This window comes from Centroberyx gerrardi, chromosome 9 (assembly GCF_048128805.1).
Source record: "Centroberyx gerrardi isolate f3 chromosome 9, fCenGer3.hap1.cur.20231027, whole genome shotgun sequence".
Classification (NCBI taxonomy): Eukaryota; Metazoa; Chordata; class Actinopteri; order Beryciformes; family Berycidae; genus Centroberyx; species Centroberyx gerrardi.
The window spans coordinates 1,873,071-1,895,647 of record NC_136005.1 but is presented as its reverse complement, the minus strand read 5'-3'; the positions used below and the strand labels follow the sequence as shown (position 1 = coordinate 1,895,647).

General features: G+C 49.9%; 1 protein-coding gene across 1 annotated transcript; it reads right to left on the bottom strand.

The window, feature by feature from the left end:
• Positions 1-1,336: 1,336 nt before the first annotated feature.
• On the bottom strand, positions 1,337-22,031 carry tdrd5 (tudor domain containing 5). Its single transcript, XM_078285613.1, has 14 exons — positions 21,773-22,031; positions 12,543-12,748; positions 12,010-12,313; positions 10,083-10,249; positions 9,460-9,543; positions 8,932-8,988; positions 8,125-8,287; positions 6,994-7,079; positions 5,675-5,889; positions 4,215-4,424; positions 3,604-3,670; positions 2,438-2,638; positions 1,551-1,700; positions 1,337-1,342 (listed from the first exon to the last, which is right to left on the bottom strand). The coding sequence occupies exons 1-14, from the start codon at positions 22,014-22,016 to the stop codon at positions 1,337-1,339; spliced, it is 2,160 nt and encodes a 719-aa protein (XP_078141739.1). The 5' UTR covers positions 22,017-22,031.
• Positions 22,032-22,577: the final 546 nt, after the last annotated feature.

Genomic DNA, 22,577 nt, shown 5'->3' with positions numbered 1-22,577 from the left:
TGGCCGCTGCATAATTCCATTTGTGTTATTTCATAGTTTTGATGTCTTTACTATTATTCTAAAATGTGGAAAAGCAAATAAAGGCGAAGGGGAAGAGACAACCGACGTCTGTGAAGTGGAGGAAAATGGCGGCGAGGGAGGCGAGCGCCGCCGGCCGCTGTGAGGCTGCGGTGTCGTTTACCGAGCGCCCGGCCCGGAGCGCCGCAGTGTGAACAGATGTGACCTTCCAACAGGGTGACGATACGCTCAGAAACACTAAACCTACTCCCCTCCCACTGTAACTCTGCAAGAAGATGATGTGTGTGTGTGTGTGTGTGTGTGTGTGTGTGTGTGTGTGTGTGTGTGTGTGTGTGTGTGTGTGTGTGTGTCGGGGTGCGAGGCGCTGCAGCACTGACAGTATGGCTGGTGAGATAAGAGCTATGGACAGCGCAGAATAAAAGCCCCAGTCACAGCTACAGTAAAAGACTGGAGGGAGAGAGAGAGGGGGAGAGAGAGAGAGAGAAGAGAGAGAGAGAGAGAGAGAGAGAGAGAGAGAGAGAGAGAAACAGAGAGAGAGAGAGAAAGAGAGAAACAGAGAGAGAGAGAGAGAATAAAAGCCCCGGTCATAGCTACAGTAAAAGACTGGAGGGAGAGAGAGAGAGAGAGAGAGAGAGAGAGAGACAGAGAGAGAGAGGAGAGAGAGAGAAACAGTGAGAGAGAAACAGAGAGAGAGAGAGAAACAGAGAGAGAGAGAGACAACAGAGAGAGAGAGAGAGAGAAAGAGAGAAACAGAGAGAGAGAGAGAGAGAGAATAAAAGCCCCGGTCATAGCTACAGTAAAAGACTGGAGGGAGAGAGAGAGAGAGAGACAGAGAGAGAGAGAGAGAGAGAAACAGTGAGAGAGAGAAACAGCGAGAGAGAGAGAAAAACAGAGAGAGAGAGAGAGAGAGAGAGAGAGAGAAACAGTGAGAGAGAGAGAAACAGCGAGAGAGAGAGAAAAACTGAGAGAGAGAGAGAGAGAGAGAGAGAATAAAAGCCCCGGTCACAGCTACAGTAAAAGACTGGAGGGAGAGAGAGAGAGAGAGAGAGAGAGAGAGAGAGAGAGAGAGAGAGAGAGAGAGAGAGAGAGAGAGAGAGAGAGAGAGAGAGACAGAGAGAGAGAGAGAGAGAGAGAGAGAGAAACAGAGAGAGAGAGAGAGAGAAACAGAGAGAGAGAGAAACAGAGAGAGAGAGAGAAACAGAGAGAGAGAGAATAAAAGCCCCGGTCATAGCTACAGTATAAGACTGGAGGGAGAGAGAGAGAGGGGGAGAGAGAGGGAGAGAAACAGAGAGAGAGAGAGAGAGAATAAAAGCCCCGGTCACAGCTACAGTAAAAGACTGGAGGGAGAGAGAGGGAGAGAGAGAGAGAGAAAGAGAAAGAGAGAGAGAGAGAGAGAAAGAGAGAGACAACAGCCAAACATCCATGTAACTCAATCCTGACTTGTATTTTCTCCAGCTGTACTGCAACCTACAAGAATATTTAGACAGTAGGGCCGTGTGTGTGTGTGTGCATGTGTGTGTGTGTGTGTGCACCTGCAGTGTGGCTGAGAGAGGGGTTTGTGGAGGTGTGACAGGCGGCTTGGTGGGGGGCGTGGCCTCTTCCTCCCCCTCCTCCTCCTCCTCCTCCAGGTGGAACAGCCCCTCCCCCAGGTAGAGCGTCACCGGGCTGAACTGCTCACACAGCTGAGGTCAGGAAACAGAAACAATATAATATAAATATCTGATCCATCCTGAAGGTATCAATACTGCCATCCTGACGTTTCCTTTACACAACCGATACTGCACCAAAACTATCAATACTCTAAAAGCTTCAATTCCTTTTTTTGATCAACACATTATTTTATCATTTACATTGCCAACTCATAAAATTCCTCCAAGACTGAGCTACTGATATTTTTTTACTGTTAAAATCTGCCCTGTATTTATATTTTAGTGTGATTAATATATCGATATTTAGGAAATCATTTGGTTTTAGTGCAGAGCTTTCAAGATTTAGCCTAATTACTTAAAACATACCTTTTAAAACTACTTTTAAAAGCTTTTAATCTCTACTTCTCATTCGGCCCCATGGGTTTTTAATTTTCTTGTCCTTCTCCCTAGATTGTTTCATTTGCTATAATTTCTTCATATTTAAAAAGGTTTTATTCACTGTCTTATTGATATTATCATTCATGTGTTTTTTTGTATAACTTGTTTACTATGTAAAGCTTCTTTGAGTACTTAGAAAAGTGCTATATAAATAAAATGATTTTTAATAATATGAGATAATGATGAAAAGTATCGGTATCAATATCTGTGATTTTTGAATTACTTGGTTTCAGATTAAAATCTAAACTTGTATTATCTCCCACGTCTAATGTGTGTGTATGTATCTGTGTGTGTGTGTGTGTATCTGTGTGTGTGTGTGTGTGCGTGCTGACCCCTGCGCTGGCGGCGGGGCTGCAGGCGGCGGCGTGGCCCCGGCTGAGCAGGACGGCGTGCACGTAGACGTCGGCGGCGGTGTGCGTGTCACACAGGAAGAGCTGCAGCACGTCTCCGCTGTATCCGTCCAGAGCGCCGACCAGGCAGCGCTCGCCGCACAGCTGCTGGAAGCAAGCCGTCGCCTCGCTGCTCCAGCTGTCCTGCAGAGAGGAACAACAACAACAACAACAACAACAACAACACTCTGAGGCGGCGGTCACGATGATCCCTGTACGTTCATTTCAATTCATTTTCACTGGACTGGACTGACGACGCTCCGCCTGTCAGATTTCTGTCCGTTTTGACCAGCTGAACTTTTTCTGGACGGACGGATTCGTCAGCGTCCGTTCAGCCAATCAGAGGCGTTCCTACGTTTGTTTTGTAAAAACTAGCGGCGAACACAGAGACGACACAACAAAGATAAAACAGAGGAAGCCTGGTGGAGCGTTGGGATGACTGGAGGTTTTCAGTCATCCCTTCTTATTGAATTTATACTGCAGAGTCTGTCGCTAAGTAACAGAAACAAGGAACTGAAAAACAAACTGGAGGAAAGACATCACTTTGAATCATTTTACTTTTGGCACAGTGCGGCCGTCCAACCAGCAGAGGGCGCTCATAACAAAACTGGGTGAGAGGAAACAACTTTATTTCTCAAAAGCGACTAGTGACAAATCCTCTTTCAGATCATGGGGGGAAAATATGACTGTGTTGAATCCCAAAGCTTTTATCAACAAATTCAAGCTGTCTGCACGTCCTGAAAAAGTCTTAAAATGTCTTGAATTTGATGACCCGTGTTCAAGACCTCAAAAGTCATCGGGTACTGAGAAGATTGTTTACAAAGAAGAAAATACATGTTAACACTGATGGTGAGTTTTATGAAAAAACCCTCAAGTCTGCACTTTAACTGCATGCTTGCATAACTACTGCTCCACTTTGGCTCAAGGTCAATCAAGGTCTTTAAAGCCTCAGAAAGCTACAAGGAATGGACCGGCAACAAGTTGGATGAGAGACGATAAGAGCGGTCTGTGGTTCTGATGCAGGACGGAGCAGGACATGGGTTTAGGGCCACAACAAGGAAGTGGGACTCAGGTGTGAACAAACCGATCTGAAACACCGTCAGACTTACAGCGGCGGGTTTGATCCCAGCGAGCGACGAAGGAACCGCTTGTGCTGGAAGAACCGAGTAACAGGACCTGGAACCAGGAGAGACGTGGACTGTAGAGAGCAGAACAAACCACACACACACACACACACACACACACACACCTTTCCCTTTCTTTAAATGGGTTGGGTGCTGTTTACATTATAATAATAATAATAAAGTAAGTTATAGAGCACTTTTCAAAACAAAGCTACAAAGTGAGGAACAAAAAATTACAAATATTCAGTGTTTGCCCAATAATTTTATTCCTGAAAATGTATTTAGGGTTTAAAACTCTCTAACCAACCCCAGAACAATGATAATATGTATAGTAATAATAATTATAACAATGGTAATAATAAAACTTTCATGCATAGTTGAAACGTGTGAAATCTGATCAAAATGTCTCAATCATTTCAGGTTCAGGTCTTCCTATAGATAACCAGTGTAATATTCATCAATTCTGCAATAAATATATAATCAATCAAACTGCATCATATCCATCATATCAGAGTGTCTTAAGTCCTGTATACACCCAAAGTTTAGACAGTCAAATAACCTTGTGGATGTTTCTGTCTACCTGTCTGACCCCTTACTTGAGGAACATGAGTCCGGCCCTCGGCACCACGGTCAGGTCTCCGAAGTCGACGTAGTACACCTCCACCCGGGCGGGGCCGAGCACCCGGTGGACCACCACCCGGTAGAACCACATGCCTTTGGGCGACACGCAGCAGACCTGCCCCCGCCGGACGAAGCGCTCCGGCAGGCGGTAACGCTCCGACACCTCGGGACAGGTGTAGCAGCGCCTGCGGGAGGGCAGGAGGGAAAAAAGTCATCTGTCCCGAGTGCAGTAAAGATTTATAACCAAAATCAACACATATCCACCCCCTCCATTTTGTTGAGGTGGGATAGCTAAAGCCTCACCTGCACTGTATTCTCTAACTGTTTTTTTTTTTTACAGTTTTTATTGTCTATGTTGTTTACAAGGTCTGTATTGATTGTCTTGTCACTCGTGGTGAAGCCAAAGACAAATTTCAACATCATGGACAATAAAGTTTTCGTATTCGTATGAGATCCACAACGCGACCATTTCACCTCCACTCACTTTTTATTGGACGTGAGCATTCGTCTTGTACAGGGTGATGGGATAAGGGGAAAGGGGCGGGGCACAAGTTGAAGTTCAGTTAACTTTATGCAAATACCCGCAGTGTTCGCCATGTGAGAACCGATCCATTCGGCCAAAGAAGAGGATGCTTTTTCATGTGGCGTTTCTTTTTTTCTTGTTGTTTGTAACTTACAATGAATTATAAGCGCACGTGTCTTATGAATCTCTTATCTGACGTTCTCCCACTGAGATGAAAATGTTGTCTGACAGCCTCTGATAGATAACATTCATAAGACATTTGTACTTATTTATCATTAATTCATTATAAGTTATATCTATAATGTTTATGAGTGCTAATACAATACATCACTAAGCATGATGTGTGTTCATAAGACATTATAAGGCACTATGGACATGGTAGTTATAGAAAGTGTTAAAGTGATGTTGAACTATGGCAGTATTGTAAGTATTGTAAATAGGCAAAAAAAAGTGAGACTAATTTTTTATAAATTGGCAGAATCTGCTTTGTCAAAGTCGCGTCTCCCACCTTTTTTCGCCCATTTACAATTATTGATAAACATCATTTTCTTGGTTCGTCGGCATAAGTTTCCTCAGACTTGATTTGGCTTGGATTTCAGTGTTCCACTTGTTCAAAGTGAAAGTTTAATAAACATAAAGAAAGAGATTCACTTAAAAATAATTCAGCAGCAGGACTAGTTTTTTAATATATATATAATCAGAATCTGCTTTGTCGGCGTTCCTTTATGTGCTAGAAGTGATTTTCAGACTGTTCCTCCAGACGATGGCAGTGAATGGAGAGAGAAAAAAACCGGAGCAACAGATCACAGAATCACTGATTTTGGGGTTTTATCATGGAGGAAGAGACACGACCCAAGACTCTACCAGAGTTCAACATCACATTAAAACATCTCCTGTCAACATGTCCTCCACCTCATCTCGATCATCATGTCCTCCATGGCTCGGGCCTCCTCGCTCTCGCTGAAGCGGATGTAGAAATGTCCGGGCGACTCCGCCTGCTCCACCAGCACCGGCTCCAGCCGCCGGGGGGCGCGGCGCGTCGGCGGTCTGAGGCGCCGACCCCGCAGGGCGTCCAGCGGCACCGCCGGCCTGCGGTACACCCGGATGGACGGATACATCTCCGACATCTGCAGGCCGACACGCAGAGAGAGCCGGGGGAGAGACAGACGGGGAGCGGCACAAATATTAAAATTCAAGATTATCTATTTTTCCCCTTACTTTTTTGACTGTATGTGAAGGTGTTGTGTTTAATATGAAGGCTGCTGATAGTGGCTGCTCAGTGTGACTGTTGACTAGGCCATATCACTGTAGCTGAACATTATTCTACACTACAACTAATATCATAATACAGGATTTCTAATTTGCTAATGTAGCCAATTCTCAACATTTTAAACAGGGTATGCTAATATCACAGTTTTAATATCAGCTAAATACACAGAAAAGGGTAAATGCCAGGGTTTACAATACCATGACAGAAATAATCTGAGCTATTTAAGTTCAAATGTAGATAATTATCAACACTTTAAACAGGACTTGCTGATATTATGGCATTAATGGTAGCTGAATTTAACACTGCACCAATATTACTTGACTCAAATCATGTGATGCTCCAATAACGCTCCTCATTGCTCACAATGGATTCTCAATGAAAATAAAAGCAAAAATAATGGATATTTTTATGCCTTGACTATGTGCTGAATGTGAAATGACAGTGGGGATCTAAAAGCTTATAAACTGTGTGGTCATGTGTGAGTTTGGACTGGACAAGACTCATTTTGAACACATTTACTGTATTCTTTCTGTGCAGTTCCCGTCTTTTCAAGACCTGGAAATTAGCTAATTATTTTCCCATATTTTTACAGACTTTCCACAGCTGCATATGAAGCCTGGAGACTGACAGGAGGTAAAAATATCTTGGTAAAGGTAAATGTCCAGAGACTGTGGAGGGTGAGGAGGGTGATGGGGGGGGGGGGGTGAGGGCTCTCTGGACGGGCCGTTTTGGGCTTAACCGACCGGTACCGCCCCCCTGTGGAAAGGCTTTTGGTTGTCTGGGGGGGGCAGGGTGGCTGATGGGACCGGCCTGGTTAAATAAAAACGTGAATGTGGTGGTGTTTAACCTGCTGGAGGGTCTTGGTGTTGTTATTCATCTCCGGCTCCGGCTCCTGGTCCTGGTCCTGGTTCAGGTTCAGGTTCAGGTTCTGGTCCTCTGGTTCGGTGCCGTCTGCCTCCACTTTCCCCTCCCAGGCAGAGTCTCCACAGCTGAAGTAGTAGCTCCTAAACGGCTGCGTCAAATCCTCACTGAAACTCTCATTCTCGCCTGGATGTGCAAAATAAAGAAAAACAGGTTCTCTAACCAGTCAGGACTGCAGGTCTGGCATCAGGAAACGTTAGAAAGACTACGGATCGGTTCGCCTGTCACATGATATCTCAGAAAACCACTGACTGGACAAAACCTGGGGAAATGATGCATCTCACCACTGTGTTCCTGCACTGATTGGCCAAAGGGGGGCGCTACAGTCACAGGTCAAAATGTAATCGCATCTCTTACACTGCAAGTCCGACTGACATGAAATTTGCTTCACATATCCAGTTATCTTCACTTATTAATAGGGCTGAACGATTTTGAAAAAATATCTAATTGCGATTATTTTGACTGATATTGCAATTGCGATATCATTTGCGATATTAGAGGGAATTTTTACATCATTATTCTCATTTTCATTGAAAAACGCATTAAAATGATTATGGTGTGATTTTTGCGGGGATCTGTACCAAACAAAGATGTTTTCTTAAGTCTGTAGAATATGATGTGTAGGCCAGGACATCTCTGCAGCACCACAATATTTCATTTAAAATGGTATTTCGACACACATTTCACCTTTAACAAATATTGCGCCTCCTGCGATTTGAAAATTGCAGTAGGCCATATTGCGATTTCGATAAAATTTCGATTTAATTGTTCAGCCCTACTTATTAATAACCATTAATGAACACCATATTGGATTTTCCATCACTTTGGGCTTCTCAAAATATTTAATAACCGATTGGCTGAAGGACTGACTGCATTATTTGTACAATCAGCCAATACAACTGCAGTAATGCCAAAAAGAAAAGACTAGCAAACAGTGCAAATGGCCTTCCGAAATATATTTGTGTCATTTCATAAAAGAAGTGAAACATTTTCACATTTGTAAACCGTTTTTTGTTTTTTTTCACCTGCACCATCTGGACTTGAAGGAAAAACAAGACTAATGGACACTATTTTTGTCCAGAGAGTAAACCACCAACTAAACCTGCCGCTTTCCACCTGTGGAGTCAAAACACACACACACACACACACACACACACACACACACACACACCTGACTGCATGTGGCTGCTGTCCTGTATGTCTGTGACGATCCAGTGGTGGGTGTCTGCGCCCCCTGCAGGCTGCAGGTGGAAGGAGTCGCTCATGGCGCCCACCAGCTCGGTGACGCTGACGAAGCCGCTCTGCAGCAGCGGCAGCTCCTCTCCCAGCAGCCTCTGCTCGGCACAAAACACCACAGGTTCACAGGTTCGATTCCCACCGGCAGCACCGCCCGCGCTCAACCCGGAGACGCTTATGATACCGTGAGGCGCTTCGGATGAAACGGATATCAGCGGTTTTCAATCGTGACCGTGAACGGTTTCACTTCAGCCAATCACGACAGCAGCTGATTCCACTGACTGACCCACCTCCAGCCAGAGAGAGGACCAACTAATTCCTATTAGTTTACAGTAGTAATCACATCTGGTAATTTTTGCAAAATATAACAATATTAGACATTTTGAAATGAAATATTGAAAATGAACAGGCAAGTAAAAACTATTAAAAAGCCAGCTTTTATTGTATCGGTGCATCTGGAACTGTCAAACCTGTTTATCTAAATCATCTGCTTCTTTTTATTCGCCACAATGTGAATGTGTGCGTTCTGTTCTATTAGATTAAAAAAACACACAGGCAGGAAAAAACTGAGATATATATAACAGAAATTGATGAATTCGATTGGGTCGGTTCTGAAAACACTCGAACCGGTTCCTCAGTGGAACCAGGTCTCAAATCCCAACCGCATCAGTAATGTGCAAAACAATCTCATGTGGTATTAACTTCAGTTTCAGCGTACAGGAGCAGCTCAGGACTTTCTTACCTTGTACTCAGCTGGCAGATCGTGAACCGATAATCCTCCGCTGCTCTGACCGACCACCTGCAGAGTCACGCAGGTGCGACGGGTTTCATTACAACATGCATCATGTATTCAACAGTGCTGACACGATTAGTCGATTAATCGATGGACAGAAAATTAAGCGATAATAACTATGATAATTGATTAATCGTTTTAGTCATTTAGTCATTTTAGTCTGCTGTAGTAATCACAAATGAGACTCTTGACCATCACAGTTTCACAAGCTCTCCATCCAAATTATATTATTGTCACTTTGTAATGACATTTTCAAATTGTTGTTTACATTCTAGCAGCCAATGGCATCGCTAGAAAGATTTGTGTCTCAGAAATAAACTGAATTCTGCACAGTCAGACTTTGTTGTCACTGAACTTTTATTGATCACATCGTATTCCTGGTTGTATTGAATCCTGAACCTCAGATCGCTTATCGAATTGTATCAGCAGATAAGACATATCGCCCCATCACTACTTACGAGTCATCTTCAAACTGACCTGTCGCAGCTTGGCCTTCAGCTCCGGACTGATGGTACCGGCGACTCCGTTCTCCAGGATCCGCTGGCGAAGCTCCTCCTCCAGCTGAACAACCAATAAGATTGAAGCAGAAACAGCAGGGATGAGACACGGTGGTACGACTGCACAATAGATCACAGATATCGTATTTCGTGATTTTATGTTTCTTCGATTAATAATCACGTGATTCAATGCGATATTGGAATGTTTGTAAAAAAAAAATGTTAATCCACTGAAAGTCCCGGTGTGGTTTATCAAGCGCTTCCTTCACTCCTGACCAATCTTTAAATGTGCAATGTGCACCATGTGACCAAAACTAAAGTTCAGATGAGGCATCAGAGAAACCTGACAGAGAGAATCTGTGGAGAAGAACGGATCGGCCCGACGTTAGAGAGGAAAACCCTGAAAACGTTTCCGTTGCTGACAGCGGATCATCGTCTCATCTGGAGACTCTTTGGTTTGATACCAGATGACAAACAAAAACAGATTCTGACAGTTTGCCTTCAGGTTGTGCGCCGGTATCAGTTTTCTGTTTCATGTTCTCATGTTTTGTATCGAGCACCTTGTTCATACACACAGCCTCCCTGTCTGAAATGTGAACAAACCTTGAGGACAGATTTCTGGAACAGCTGTCCTTCCTGGCAGGGATCCGGTTCTGCTTCCTGGTTCTTCACAGAAACCTCCGACCCGCCGACGGCAGCTGACCTCTCATGGACAGGGCCCAAGGGATTCTGGGTAACGGGGGGTGTTGGAGGACTCTGGTTCACAGGGACTAGAGTTGGAGTAAAACCATCAAGAGAAGGTGCAAAAAGATTAAACGACTCTACACCAGGAGGGAACACCATGTAGCAGATGCTGGCAGCCACTATATTAACAGAGAATTGTTTTTAAACTTTCACTATCCAAATCTTGAATTTATGAATATTAAAAACAATACCTCGACTAGAGTTTACATGACACAACACACCATGACCACAGTAAGAGATGTAATGATAATCCTAATCAGCATAATCCACCTATAAAATGCTCCAGCTTCACATCCAGTTCCACACATTCACACTGGGAGCTGCCCAGTAACACCAGTCTGCTACTGGTGGACACTCTGCAGCTCCACTGAGCAAGCTGGGTGTTTAGTGCCTTGTTTATGGTCAGAGCACATTATACGACTATCAAAATCCCAAATCGCTGTACTGATCTCATTAAACAAATGCTTTTCTACCTTGCGAAAACAATCGTGAAAGATGGCGGGTTTTCACGTGACGTGACTGTGCCAGCTAGAAGGCCTTGGTCAGAAGACCTGAGAGATCTCAGTGATCTCACTGTGGCCAAGGGACACAATAATTCTGATATATAAAGTGGGGCCAGCCCATGTAGTGCTTTATAGGTGATTAAGAGAATTTTAAAATCAATTCTGCAGTCGATGGGTAACCGATGTAGAGTGGCCAACACTGGTGTAATGTGTGACCTACGGCGTGTATTGGTTAAAAGTCTGGCGGCCGCATTTTGGACCACCTGGAGCCGAGACACAGAGGAGCGACTCAGGGTGGTGAACAGAGAATTACAATAATCAAGACGGGAGGAGACAAAAACATGAATGATTTTTTCCAGATCTTGAAACGATAATACAGATTTGATTTTGGCAATGTTTCTTAGTTGAAAGAAACAAGATTGGACCACTTTCTTTACATGCAAATGTTGGTCAAAGTAGACTCCTAGGTTTTCTGAGGCTTGCTTAACATTTGCTGCTATAGGACCAACACACTGCTGTATTTTATCAGAAATGCTCTCAGGGCCTATAATAAGGACTTCTGTTTCGTCAGGGTTAAGCTGGAGGAAGTTGTGTGACATCCAGTCCTTGATAGCTGTTAAGCTGTCTTGCAAGGTAGAGAGCTGACTAAGGTCATTTGATTTGAATGAGAAGTACAGCTGTGTATCGTCCGCATAACAATGATAAGAAATACACTTAAAACGACTAATTAAGAAACCAAGGGGAAGCATGTACAGGGAGAAAAGAATAGGACCAAGGATTGAACCCTGGGGCACACCACAAGTCAACAGAGCAGATGAGGAGACATAATCATCAATAGCCACAGAGAAACTCCTATCTGACAGATAGGAGGCAAACCAGTCAAGGGCAGTCCCAGTTATACCAACCTATTGCTGAAGCCTACTAAGGAGAATAGAGCGGTCAATAGTGTCAAAAGCGGCACTTAGGTCAAGCAGCAACAGAACAGAACACTCCCCAGCATCAGCACGCATTAGGATATCATTTGAAACCCTGAGAAGAGCAGTTTCAGTACTGTGCCTCTGACGAAAACCAGACTGGAACTTATCAAAGATATCATTGTTGTCCAGGACATGTAGGAGTTGCTTACAGACTACTTTCTCCAAGACTTTGCAAATGAAAGAAAGTTTGGATATAGGTCTATAGTTAATGGGAAGCAAAGGGTCAAGGCCTGGCTTTTTTAAGAGTGGCTGAATAATTGCATGACCTTTGACCTGTGTCACAAGCCCGTCTCTGTAACAACCCACCTGGGTATTTTGTCGCCGTTGGTGATATGGCGCCCCCCGGCCCTCTGGAGGGCGGCGAGGTTCCGGTTGGTTCTGGCTTCACAGGTCCGGTCCTCCTGGGAGCGGGCGGTCGGACCGGCGGCGCGGCGGCCATCTGCTCCCTCAGCATCAGGATGGAGCCCAGTCTGCTCTGCTGCACCCGCACCAGGTCCGCCGCCGCCTCCAGCATCTCCCCGACGGAGTAGAAGCCGTAGCTCTGGATGCGCAGCGGCCGGCCGAAGCAGCGCAGGAAGGCGGCCTCCAGCTCCGACAGCCTGAGCCCGCCCTGCAGGAGCCAAACAACCGCCGGGTCGCAGTACGAGGGCTACGTGGTTTTCTTTCTGCTTTTTTTTTTTGTTCAATATTGCAATTGCACTATGAATTGTGATAAATGTGGCCTAGGAAAATCAGGAAACTCCTGTCCATGACAAACACAATATCCAAATGATAACAGGGTGTGATTTTTTTTATCTTGTTAGAGGGAAAGATGCTTTCAGACGCTCGACAGTTCCTACCTGGGACAGCAGGATGCGGAGCTGGGCCCTCAGCTGGGCGGGGAGCGCCGGCGGGGCGGGGCCCCGTCTGGGGAGCACCGCAGCGGGGGAGAAGTGGGTGTAACGGGGGGAGAAGAAGCTGACTCCTCCCTTCTTTTTCTCATTCTTGGACTTGCGCTGCCGGGCCACCAGCTCCTCGATGCAGCGGGTCGACTCGTCACTGACGGCTGCAGCGAGGAGAGAGGAGGAGAGAGGAGAAGAGAGGCGAGAGGAGGAGAGGACAGAGGAGGAGAGAGGAGAGAGAGGAGGAGAGAGGAGGAGAGAGGAAAGAGAGAGGAGGAGAGAGGAGAGAGGAGGAGAGAGGAGAGAGGAAAGAGGAGGAGAGAGGAGGAGAGAGGAAAGAGAGGAGGAGAGAGGAGGAGAGAGGAGGAGAGAGGAGGAGAGAGGAGAGAGGAGGAGAGAGGAGGGAGGAGGAGAGAGGAGGAGAGAGGAGAGAGGAGGAGAGAGGAGGAGAGGAGAGAGGAGGAGAGAGTAGGAGAGAGGAGGGAGGAGGAGAGAGTAGGAGAGAGGAGGAGAGAGGAGCGAGGAGAGAGGAGAGAGGAGGAGAGAGGAGAGAGTAGGAGAGAGGAGGAGTGAGGAGAGGAGAGAGGAGAGGAGGGAAGAGGAGAGAGGAGGAGAGGAGAGAGGAGGAGAGAGCAGGAGAGAGGAGGAGAGAGGAGGAGTGAGGAGAGGAGAGAGGAGAGAGGAGAGGAGGAGAGAGGAGGGAAGAGGAGAGAGGAGGAGAGGAGAGAGGAGAGAGGAGGAGAGAGGAGAAGAGAGGCGAGAGGAGGAGAGGACAGAGGAGGAGAGAGGAGAGAGAGGAGGAGAGAGGAGGAGAGAGGAAAGAGAGAGGAGGAGAGAGGAGAGAGGAGGAGAGAGGAGAGAGGAAAGAGGAGGAGAGAGGAGGAGAGAGGAAAGAGAGGAGGAGAGAGGAGGAGAGAGGAGGAGAGAGGAGGAGAGAGGAGAGAGGAGGAGAGAGGAGGGAGGAGGAGAGAGGAGGAGAGAGGAGAGAGGAGGAGAGAGGAGGAGAGGAGAGAGGAGGAGAGAGTAGGAGAGAGGAGGGAGGAGGAGAGAGTAGGAGAGAGGAGGAGAGAGGAGCGAGGAGAGAGGAGAGAGGAGGAGAGAGGAGAGAGTAGGAGAGAGGAGGAGTGAGGAGAGGAGAGAGGAGAGGAGGGAAGAGGAGAGAGGAGGAGAGGAGAGAGGAGGAGAGAGCAGGAGAGAGGAGGAGAGAGGAGGAGTGAGGAGAGGAGAGAGGAGAGAGGAGAGGAGGAGAGAGGAGGGAAGAGGAGAGAGGAGGAGAGGAGAGAGGAGAGAGGAGGAGAGAGGAGAGAGGAGGAGGAGAGAGGAGGAGGAGAGAGGAGGAGAGAGGAGAGAGGAGGGAAGAGAGAGGAGGAGAGAGGAGGAGAGAGGAGAGAGGAGGAGTGAGGAGAGGAGAGAGGAGAGAGGAGAGGAGGAGAGAGGAGGGAAGAGGAGAGAGGAGAGAGGAGGAGAGAGCAGGAGAGAGGAGGGAGGAGGAGGAGAGGAGAGAGGAGGAGGAGAGAGGAGGAGAGAGGAGAGGAGGAGAGAGGAGTGAGGAGAGGAGAGAGGAGAGAGGAGAGGAGGAGAGAGGAGAGAGGAGAGGAGGAGAGAGGAGGGAAGAGGAGAGAGGAGAGGAGAGAGGAGGAGAGAGGAGGAGGAGAGAGGAGGAGAGAGGAGAGAGGAGGGAAGAGAGAGGAGGAGAGAGGAGGAGAGAGGAGAGAGGAGGAGAGAGGAGAGAGGAGGGAGGAGGAGAGAGGAGAGAGGAGAGGAGAGAGAGGAGGAGAGAGGAGAAAGGAGGAGAGAGGAGGGAGGAGGAGAGAGGAGGAGAGAGGAGAGAGGAGAGAGGAGGAGGAGAGAGGAGAGAGGAGGAGAGAGGAGGAGCGAGCAGAGAGGAGGAGCGAGCAGGAGAGAGGAGAGAGGAGGAGTGAGGAGGAGAGAGGAGAGAGGAGGAGTGAGGAGAGGAGAGAGGAGAGGAGGAGAGAGGAGGAGAGAGGAGGAGAGAGGAGGAGTGAGGAGAGGAGAGAGGAGAGGAGGAGAGAGGAGGAGAGAGGAGGGAAGAGGAGAGAGGAGGAGAGGAGAGAGGAGAGAGGAGGAGAGAGGAGAGAGGAGGAGGAGAGAGGAGGAGGAGAGAGGAGGAGAGAGGAGAGAGGAGGGAAGAGAGAGGAGGAGAGAGGAGGAGAGAGGAGAGAGGAGGAGTGAGGAGAGGAGAGAGGAGAGAGGAGAGGAGGAGAGAGGAGGGAAGAGGAGAGAGGAGAGAGGAGGAGAGAGCAGGAGAGAGGAGGGAGGAGGAGGAGAGGAGAGAGGAGGAGGAGAGAGGAGGAGAGAGGAGAGGAGGAGAGAGGAGTGAGGAGAGGAGAGAGGAGAGAGGAGAGGAGGAGAGAGGAGAGAGGAGAGGAGGAGAGAGGAGGGAAGAGGAGAGAGGAGAGGAGAGAGGAGGAGAGAGGAGGAGGAGAGAGGAGAGAGGAGGGAAGAGAGAGGAGGAGAGAGGAGGAGAGAGGAGAGAGGAGGAGAGAGGAGGGAGGAGGAGAGAGGAGAGAGGAGAGGAGAGAGAGGAGGAGAGAGGAGAAAGGAGGAGAGAGGAGGGAGGAGGAGAGAGGAGGAGAGAGGAGAGAGGAGAGAGGAGAGAGGAGGAGGAGAGAGGAGAGAGGAGGAGAGAGGAGGAGCGAGGAGGAGGAGAGAGGAGAGAGGAGGAGAGAGGAGGAGCGAGCAGAGAGGAGGAGCGAGCAGGAGAGAGGAGAGAGGAGGAGTGAGGAGGAGAGAGGAGAGAGGAGGAGCGAGGAGAGAGGAGGAGAGAGGAGGGAGGAGGAGAGAGGACAGAGGAGGAGAGAGGAGAGAGGAGGAGAGAGGAGGGAGGAGGAGAGAGGAGAGAGGAGAGGAGGAGAGAGGAGGAGAGAGGAGGGAAGAGGAGAGAGGAGGAGAGGAGAGAGGAGAGAGGAGGAGAGAGCAGGAGAGAGGAGGAGAGAGGAGAGAGGAGGAGTGAGGAGAGGAGAGAGGAGAGAGGAGAGGAGGAGAGAGGAGAGAGGAGGAGAGAGGAGGAGAGGAGAGAGGAGGAGAGAGCAGGAGAGAGGAGGAGAGAGGAGAGAGGAGGGAGGAGGAGAGAGGAGAGAGGAGAGAGGAGAGGAGGAGAGAGGAGGGAAGAGGAGAGAGGAGAGGAGAGAGGAGGAGAGAGCAGGAGAGAGGAGGGAGGAGGAGGAGAGGAGAGAGGAGGAGAGAGGAGGGAGGAGGAGAGAGGAGGAGAGAGGAGAGAGGAGAGAGGAGGAGGAGAGAGGAGAGAGGAGGAGAGAGGAGGAGCGAGCAGAGAGGAGGAGCGAGCAGGAGAGAGGAGAGAGGAGGAGTGAGGAGGAGAGAGGAGCGAGGAGAGAGGAAGAGAGAGGAGGGAGGAGGAGAGAGGAGGAGAGAGGAGAGAGGAGAGAGGAGGAGGAGAGAGGAGAGAGGAGGAGAGAGGAGGAGCGAGCAGAGAGGAGGAGCGAGCAGGAGAGAGGAGAGAGGAGGAGTGAGGAGGAGAGAGGAGGAGCGAGGAGAGAGGAAGAGAGAGGAGAGAGGAGGAGAGAGGAGAGAGGAGGAGAGAGGAGAGGAGGAGAGAGGAGGAGAGAGGAGGGAAGAGGAGAGAGGAGGAGAGGAGAGAGGAGAGAGGAGGAGAGAGCAGGAGAGAGGAGGAGAGAGGAGAGAGGAGGAGAGAGGAGGAGAGAGGAGAGAGGAGGAGTGAGAGGAGAGAGGAGAGGAGGAGAGAGGAGAGGAGGAGAGAGGAGGGAAGAGGAGAGAGGAGGAGAGGAGAGAGGAGAGAGGAGAGAGGAGGAGAGAGCAGGAGAGAGGAGGAGAGAGGAGAGAGGAGGAGGAGAGGAGAGAGGAGGAGGAGAGAGGAGAGAGGAGGGAAGAGAGAGGAGGAGAGAGGAGGAGAGAGGAGAGAGGAGGGAGGAGGAGAGAGGAGAGAGGAGGGAAGAGGAGAGAGGAGAGAGGAGGAGAGAGGAGAGAGGAGGAGGAGAGAGGAGGAGGAGAGAGGAGGAGAGAGGAGAGAGGAGAGAGGAGGGGAGGAGAGAGGAGGAGAGAGGAGGGAAGAGGAGAGAGGAGGAGAGAGGAGAGAGGAGGAGGAGAGAGGAGGAGGAGAGAGGAGAGAGGAGGAGAGAGGAGGAGCGAGCAGAGAGGAGGAGCGAGCAGGAGAGAGGAGAGAGGAGGAGTGAGGAGGAGAGAGGAGGAGCGAGGAGAGAGGAGGAGAGAGGAGGGAGGAGGAGAGAGGACAGAGGAGGAGAGAGGAGAGAGGAGGAGAGAGGAGAGGAGGAGAGAGGAGGAGAGAGGAGGGAAGAGGAGAGAGGAGGAGAGGAGAGAGGAGAGAGGAGGAGAGAGCAGGAGAGAGGAGGAGAGAGGAGAGAGGAGGAGAGAGGAGGAGAGAGGAGAGAGGAGGAGTGAGAGGAGAGAGGAGAGGAGGAGAGAGGAGAGGAGGAGAGAGGAGGGAAGAGGAGAGAGGAGGAGAGGAGAGGGAGAGAGGAGAGAGGAGGAGAGAGCAGGAGAGAGGAGGAGAGAGGAGAGAGGAGGAGGAGAGGAGAGAGGAGGAGGAGAGAGGAGAGAGGAGGGAAGAGAGAGGAGGAGAGAGGAGGAGAGAGGAGAGAGGAGGGAGGGAGGAGAGAGGAGAGAGGAGGGAAGAGGAGAGAGGAGAGAGGAGGAGAGAGGAGAGAGGAGGAGGAGAGAGGAGGAGGAGAGAGGAGGAGAGAGGAGAGAGGAGAGAGGAGGGGAGGAGAGAGGAGGAGAGAGGAGGGAAGAGGAGAGAGGAGGAGAGAGGAGAGAGGAGGAGGAGAGAGGAGGAGGAGAGAGGAGGAGAGAGGAGAGGAGAGAGGAGAGAGGAGGAGTGAGGAGAGGAGAGAGGAGAGAGGAGAGGAGGAGAGAGGAGAGGAGGAGAGAGGAGGGAAGAGGAGAGAGGAGGAGAGGAGAGAGGAGAGAGGAGGAGAGAGCAGGAGAGAGGAGGGAGGAGGAGGAGAGGAGAGAGGAGGAGGAGAGAGGAGGAGAGAGGAGAGAGGAGTGAGGAGAGGAGAGAGGAGAGAGGAGAGGAGGAGAGAGGAGAGAGGAGAGGGAGGAGAGAGGAGGGAAGAGGAGAGAGGAGAGAGGAGGAGGAGAGAGGAGGAGAGAGGAGAGAGGAGGGAAGAGAGAGGAGGAGAGAGGAGAGAGGAGGAGAGAGGAGAGAGGAGGAGGAGAGAGGAGGAGAGAGGAGAGAGGAGAGGAGGAGAGAGGAGGAGAGAGGAGGGAAGAGGAGAGAGGAGAGAGGAGGAGAGAGGAGAGAGGAGGAGGAGAGAGGAGGAGAGAGGAGAGAGGAGGGAGAGAGAGGAGGAGAGAGGAGGAGAGAGGAGAGAGGAGGAGTGAGGAGAGGAGAGAGGAGAGAGGAGAGGAGGAGAGAGGAGAGGAGGAGAGAGGAGAGAGGAGGAGAGAGCAGGAGAGAGGAGGGAGGAGGAGGAGAGGAGAGAGGAGGAGGAGAGAGGAGGAGAGAGGAGTGAGGAGAGGAGAGAGGAGAGGAGGAGAGAGGAGAGAGGAGAGGAGGAGAGAGGAGGGAAGAGGAGAGAGGAGAGGAGAGAGGAGGAGAGAGGCAGGAGAGAGGAGGGAGGAGGAGGAGAGGAGAGAGGAGGAGGAGAGAGGAGGAGAGAGGAGGAGAGGAGGGAAGAGAGAGGAGGAGAGAGGAGGGAGGAGGAGGAGAGGAGAGAGGAGGAGAGAGGAGAGAGGAGGGAAGAGAGAGGAGGAGAGAGGAGGAGAGAGGAGAGAGGAGGAGAGGAGAGAGGAGGGAGGAGGAGAGAGGAGAGAGGAGAGGAGAGAGAGGAGGAGAGAGGAGGGAGGAGGAGAGAGGAGGAGAGAGGAGAGAGGAGAGAGGAGGAGAGAGGAGAGAGGAGGAGCGAGCAGAGAGGAGGAGAGAGGAGGGAGGAGGAGAGAGGACAGAGGAGGAGAGAGGAGAGAGGAGGAGAGAGGAGGGAGGAGGAGAGAGGAGAGAGGAGAGAGGAGGAGAGAGGAGGGAAGAGGAGAGAGGAGGAGAGGAGAGAGGAGAGAGAGGAGGAGAGAGCAGGAGAGAGGAGGAGAGAGGAGAGAGGAGGAGAGAGGAGAGGAGAGAGGAGAGTGAGGAGGAGCGAGGAGAGAGGAGGAGAGAGGAGGGAGGAGGAGAGAGGACAGAGGAGGAGAGAGGAGAGAGGAGGAGCGAGGAGAGAGGAGGAGAGAGGAGAGGAGAGAGGAGGAGTGAGGAGGAGCGAGGAGAGAGGAGGAGAGAGGAGGGAGGAGGAGAGAGGACAGAGGAGGAGAGAGGAGAGAGGAGGAGAGAGGAGGGAGGAGGAGAGAGGAGGAGAGAGCAGGAGAGAGGAGGAGAGAGGAGAGAGGAGGAGAGAGGAGAGAGGAGGAGTGAGGAGAGGAGAGAGGAGAGAGGAGGAGGAGGATAGAGGAGGAGAGGAGGAGAGAGGAGGAGAGAGGAGGAGAGGAGAGAGCAGGAGAGAGGAGGAGAGAGGAGAGAGGAGGAGGAGAGGAGAGAGGAGGAGGAGAGAGGAGGAGAGAGGAGGGAAGAGAGAGGAGGAGAGAGGAGAGAGGAGGAGAGAGGAGAGAGGAGAGAGGAGAGGAGAGAGAGGAGGAGAGAGGAGAGAGGAGGAGAGAGGAGAGAGGAGGAGAGAGGAGGGAGGAGGAGAGAGGAGGAGAGAGGAGAGAGGAGAGAGGAGGAGGAGAGAGGAGGAGAGAGGAGAGAGGAGGAGAGAGGAGGAGCGAGCAGAGAGGAGGAGCGAGCAGGAGAGAGGAGAGAGGAGGAGTGAGGAGGAGAGAGGAGAGAGGAGGAGCGAGGAGAGAGGAGGAGAGAGGAGGGAGGAGGAGAGAGGAGAGGAGGAGAGAGGAGGAGAGAGGAGGAGAGAGGAGGGAAGAGGAGGGAAGAGGAGAGAGGAGGAGAGGAGAGAGGAGAGAGGAGGAGAGAGGAGAGAGCAGGAGAGAGGAGAGAGGAGGAGAGAGTAGGAGAGAGGAGGAGAGAGGAGAGAGGAGGAGTGAGAGGAGAGAGGAGAGGAGGAGAGAGGAGAGGAGGAGAGAGGAGGGAAGAGGAGAGAGGAGGAGAGAGGAGAGGAGGAGAGAGGAGGGAAGAGGAGGGAAGAGGAGAGAGGAGGAGAGAGGAGAGGAGGAGAGAGGAGGGAAGAGAGGGAAGAGGAGAGAGGAGGAGAGGAGAGAGGAGAGAGGAGGAGAGAGCAGGAGAGAGGAGAGAGGAGGAGAGAGTAGTAGAGAGGAGGAGAGAGGAGAGAGGAGGAGTGAGAGGAGAGAGGAGAGGAGGAGAGAGGAGAGGAGGAGAGAGGAGGGAAGAGGAGAGAGGAGGAGAGGAGAGAGGAGAGAGGAGGAAGAGAGCAGGAGAGAGGAGGAGAGAGGAGAGAGGAGGAGGAGAGGAGAGAGGAGGAGGAGAGAGGAGGAGAGAGGAGAGAGGAGGGAAGAGAGAGGAGAGAGGAGGAGAGAGGAGAGAGGAGGGAGGAGGAGAGAGGAGAGGAGAGAGAGGAGGAGAGAGGAGAGAGGAGGAGAGAGGAGGGAGGAGGAGAGAGGGAGGAGAGAGGAGAGAGGAGAGAGGAGGAGGAGAGAGGAGGAGAGAGGAGAGAGGAGAGAGGAGGAGCGAGCAGAGAGGAGGAGCGAGCAGGAGAGAGGAGAGAGGAGGAGTGAGGAGGAGAGAGGAGAGAGGAGGAGCGAGGAGAGAGGAGGAGAGAGGAGGAGAGAGGACAGAGGAGGAGAGAGGAGAGAGGAGGAGAGAGGAGGGAGGAGGAGCAAGGAGAGAGGAGGAGGAGAGAGGAGGAGAGAGGAGAGAGGAGGAGGAGGAGAGAGGAGGAGCGAGCAGAGAGGAGGAGCGAGCAGGAGAGAGGAGGAGAGGAGAGAGGAGGAGCGAGGAGAGAGGAGGAGAGAGGAGGAGAGAGGACAGAGGAGGAGAGAGGTGGAGAGAGGAGGAGAGAGGAGGAGAGAGGAGAACAGGTTCAGGTGGAGGAAGCCGAGCCTGTCTGCATCAGGGAGTTCCCACCTCCCCACATCCTGTCTGTCACCAGCTGCGGTTACGAGCCATACTTCTTCACTCTGAATGAAATCATTTTGATTGAACATTCCCACATAAGTGTTTATAAGAGCGCTAAATAAAATCGCATAAGGTGTGTGTTCACATGCTCCACAGTGTGTAATCAGAATAAAAGTTCCTGATATCCTCAAAATACAGAATCTAGCACTCTAACATGGGCTTACGTTATATTTCACTGCTGTTCTTTCTGATGAAGCAGTTTCATCAGAACTTAAGACTCCAACTATTATTAAACAGGAGAAGGCGAGTGCTGGATGAGCTTTAGCCAGCTGCCACTTCTCAAAATATTTCTAACAAAAAAGTGTCAGCACCAGACCGGGCCGTGTTTCTACCAGACTGAACATACGTGTGCCATAGAGTTACATGTTGCATGTAGAGTGTACAGTGAGAGCAGTATCCCGTTCCAAACAAGATACAGTTCTGTTTTGCACCCTGCAATGATTCAAATTCTCTGTTTACAATTTTATCCATCAAACGGATTATAAAAGCTTTATACTGCCGCTCTGAAACAGAATGAAATTTAATTCAGAACAGGCCAGTTTATTCTGATTGAGGTTACATCAGCCATTTTTATTCTGATTTGGCTTTATTCTGATTATTAGTGAAATAAAAGGCTCCATGTAAATGCTGCTATTATCTGCTAAGTTAGTGTGTTCAGATGCATTTAAAGAAGCACGGCGCCGCACTGCTGTGTGCCTCTGTGCAGCACACACTTCATTTTTGGTGTTTCTTGCAAATCCCATTCATATTTTCCACAGCGATTGTGGACTAAACATCAAATGATGGCAATGCTAACTTTACAGCCTGCAAACTAAGGTCAGACTTCGCCTCTCTATTGCCTGGGTGCCTTGACCTCTGACCTTTGACCTCCTTGCTGTTGGTTACTTGGCATGTTGGTAGTTTAGAATATTAACTAATTCTACTGTTGCACTAATTCCAAGTTGCTCTACAAAGCTAAAGCCAACTAAAGGCCTAAAACATAGATGTAATGAAATGAATAATGCAACTATACTTAAATTAAAATTCTGTTTAACATCAACATTTTCCTGAATTGATGCACAGAGACGCACAGCAGGCGTCGTCTCCACCGTTAAACAGAGAGAAGATTCATTGCGTCTGGACTCATCAGCATCAGCTAAATGTAAATGTGCGTCTGTACCCTTCAGCAGCAGGCTGCCGTCCGCCAGGCAGCTGAGCGACACCACGTCCGGCATCTCCTTCACCATGTCCAGGACGCTCCGGAAGCCCAGGGGCTTCAGGGGCAGGGGGTGTCCCAGCATGCTCCTGTAGTCCCGCCTCAGCTGGTCGGGGTCCAGGCCCAGCTTAGAGGAGATGAGCAGGGAGCGGACATCTTTCTTCAGCTTCGACAGAACCTCGTCCTGGTTCATCCTGCCGGCCGACATCTGGAGACACGACAAACACCCTGAAGCCACTCGGGTAGAAATACTGTTACGCTGCTGATATTTTACAGTAAAAGTACTTGTGTAAAAATCTACTGAAGTAAAAGTAAAAAGTGTCTGATTTAAAATGTCCTCAGAGTAAAAGTTCCTCTTTAGAACAGAGAACGTTGTTAGCTGTGATCTTTCCCATGTGATTCTAAAAGGAGAGAGGTCAGAGTTCAAACTAGATTCTGTTAACTGGAAACTTCACGACAAGTGACCAAAACTCTGTCCAATAAACAAGCTACTTGTGAGTCATGTGTCTTTTGTTTCCAACCCCCTGTTGGCTTGTAATTGGTCAGTGTGAACCTAAATGAACCAAATACAAAAATACAACAAAGACAAGTTTTCAACTTTGGTTCAGACCAAAAGAAAACAGTAACTGCAGGTGTGATCACAGCCTTCCTGAATAAAAACCACAGCCATGTTTCTTACCTGTGTGACTAGTAAACATCAACCATTCAGCCAACAAGGAAGTCCTCCCTGACCGAGGAAGATATTTAGGCTTTCAGGGTTTCAGGCTCA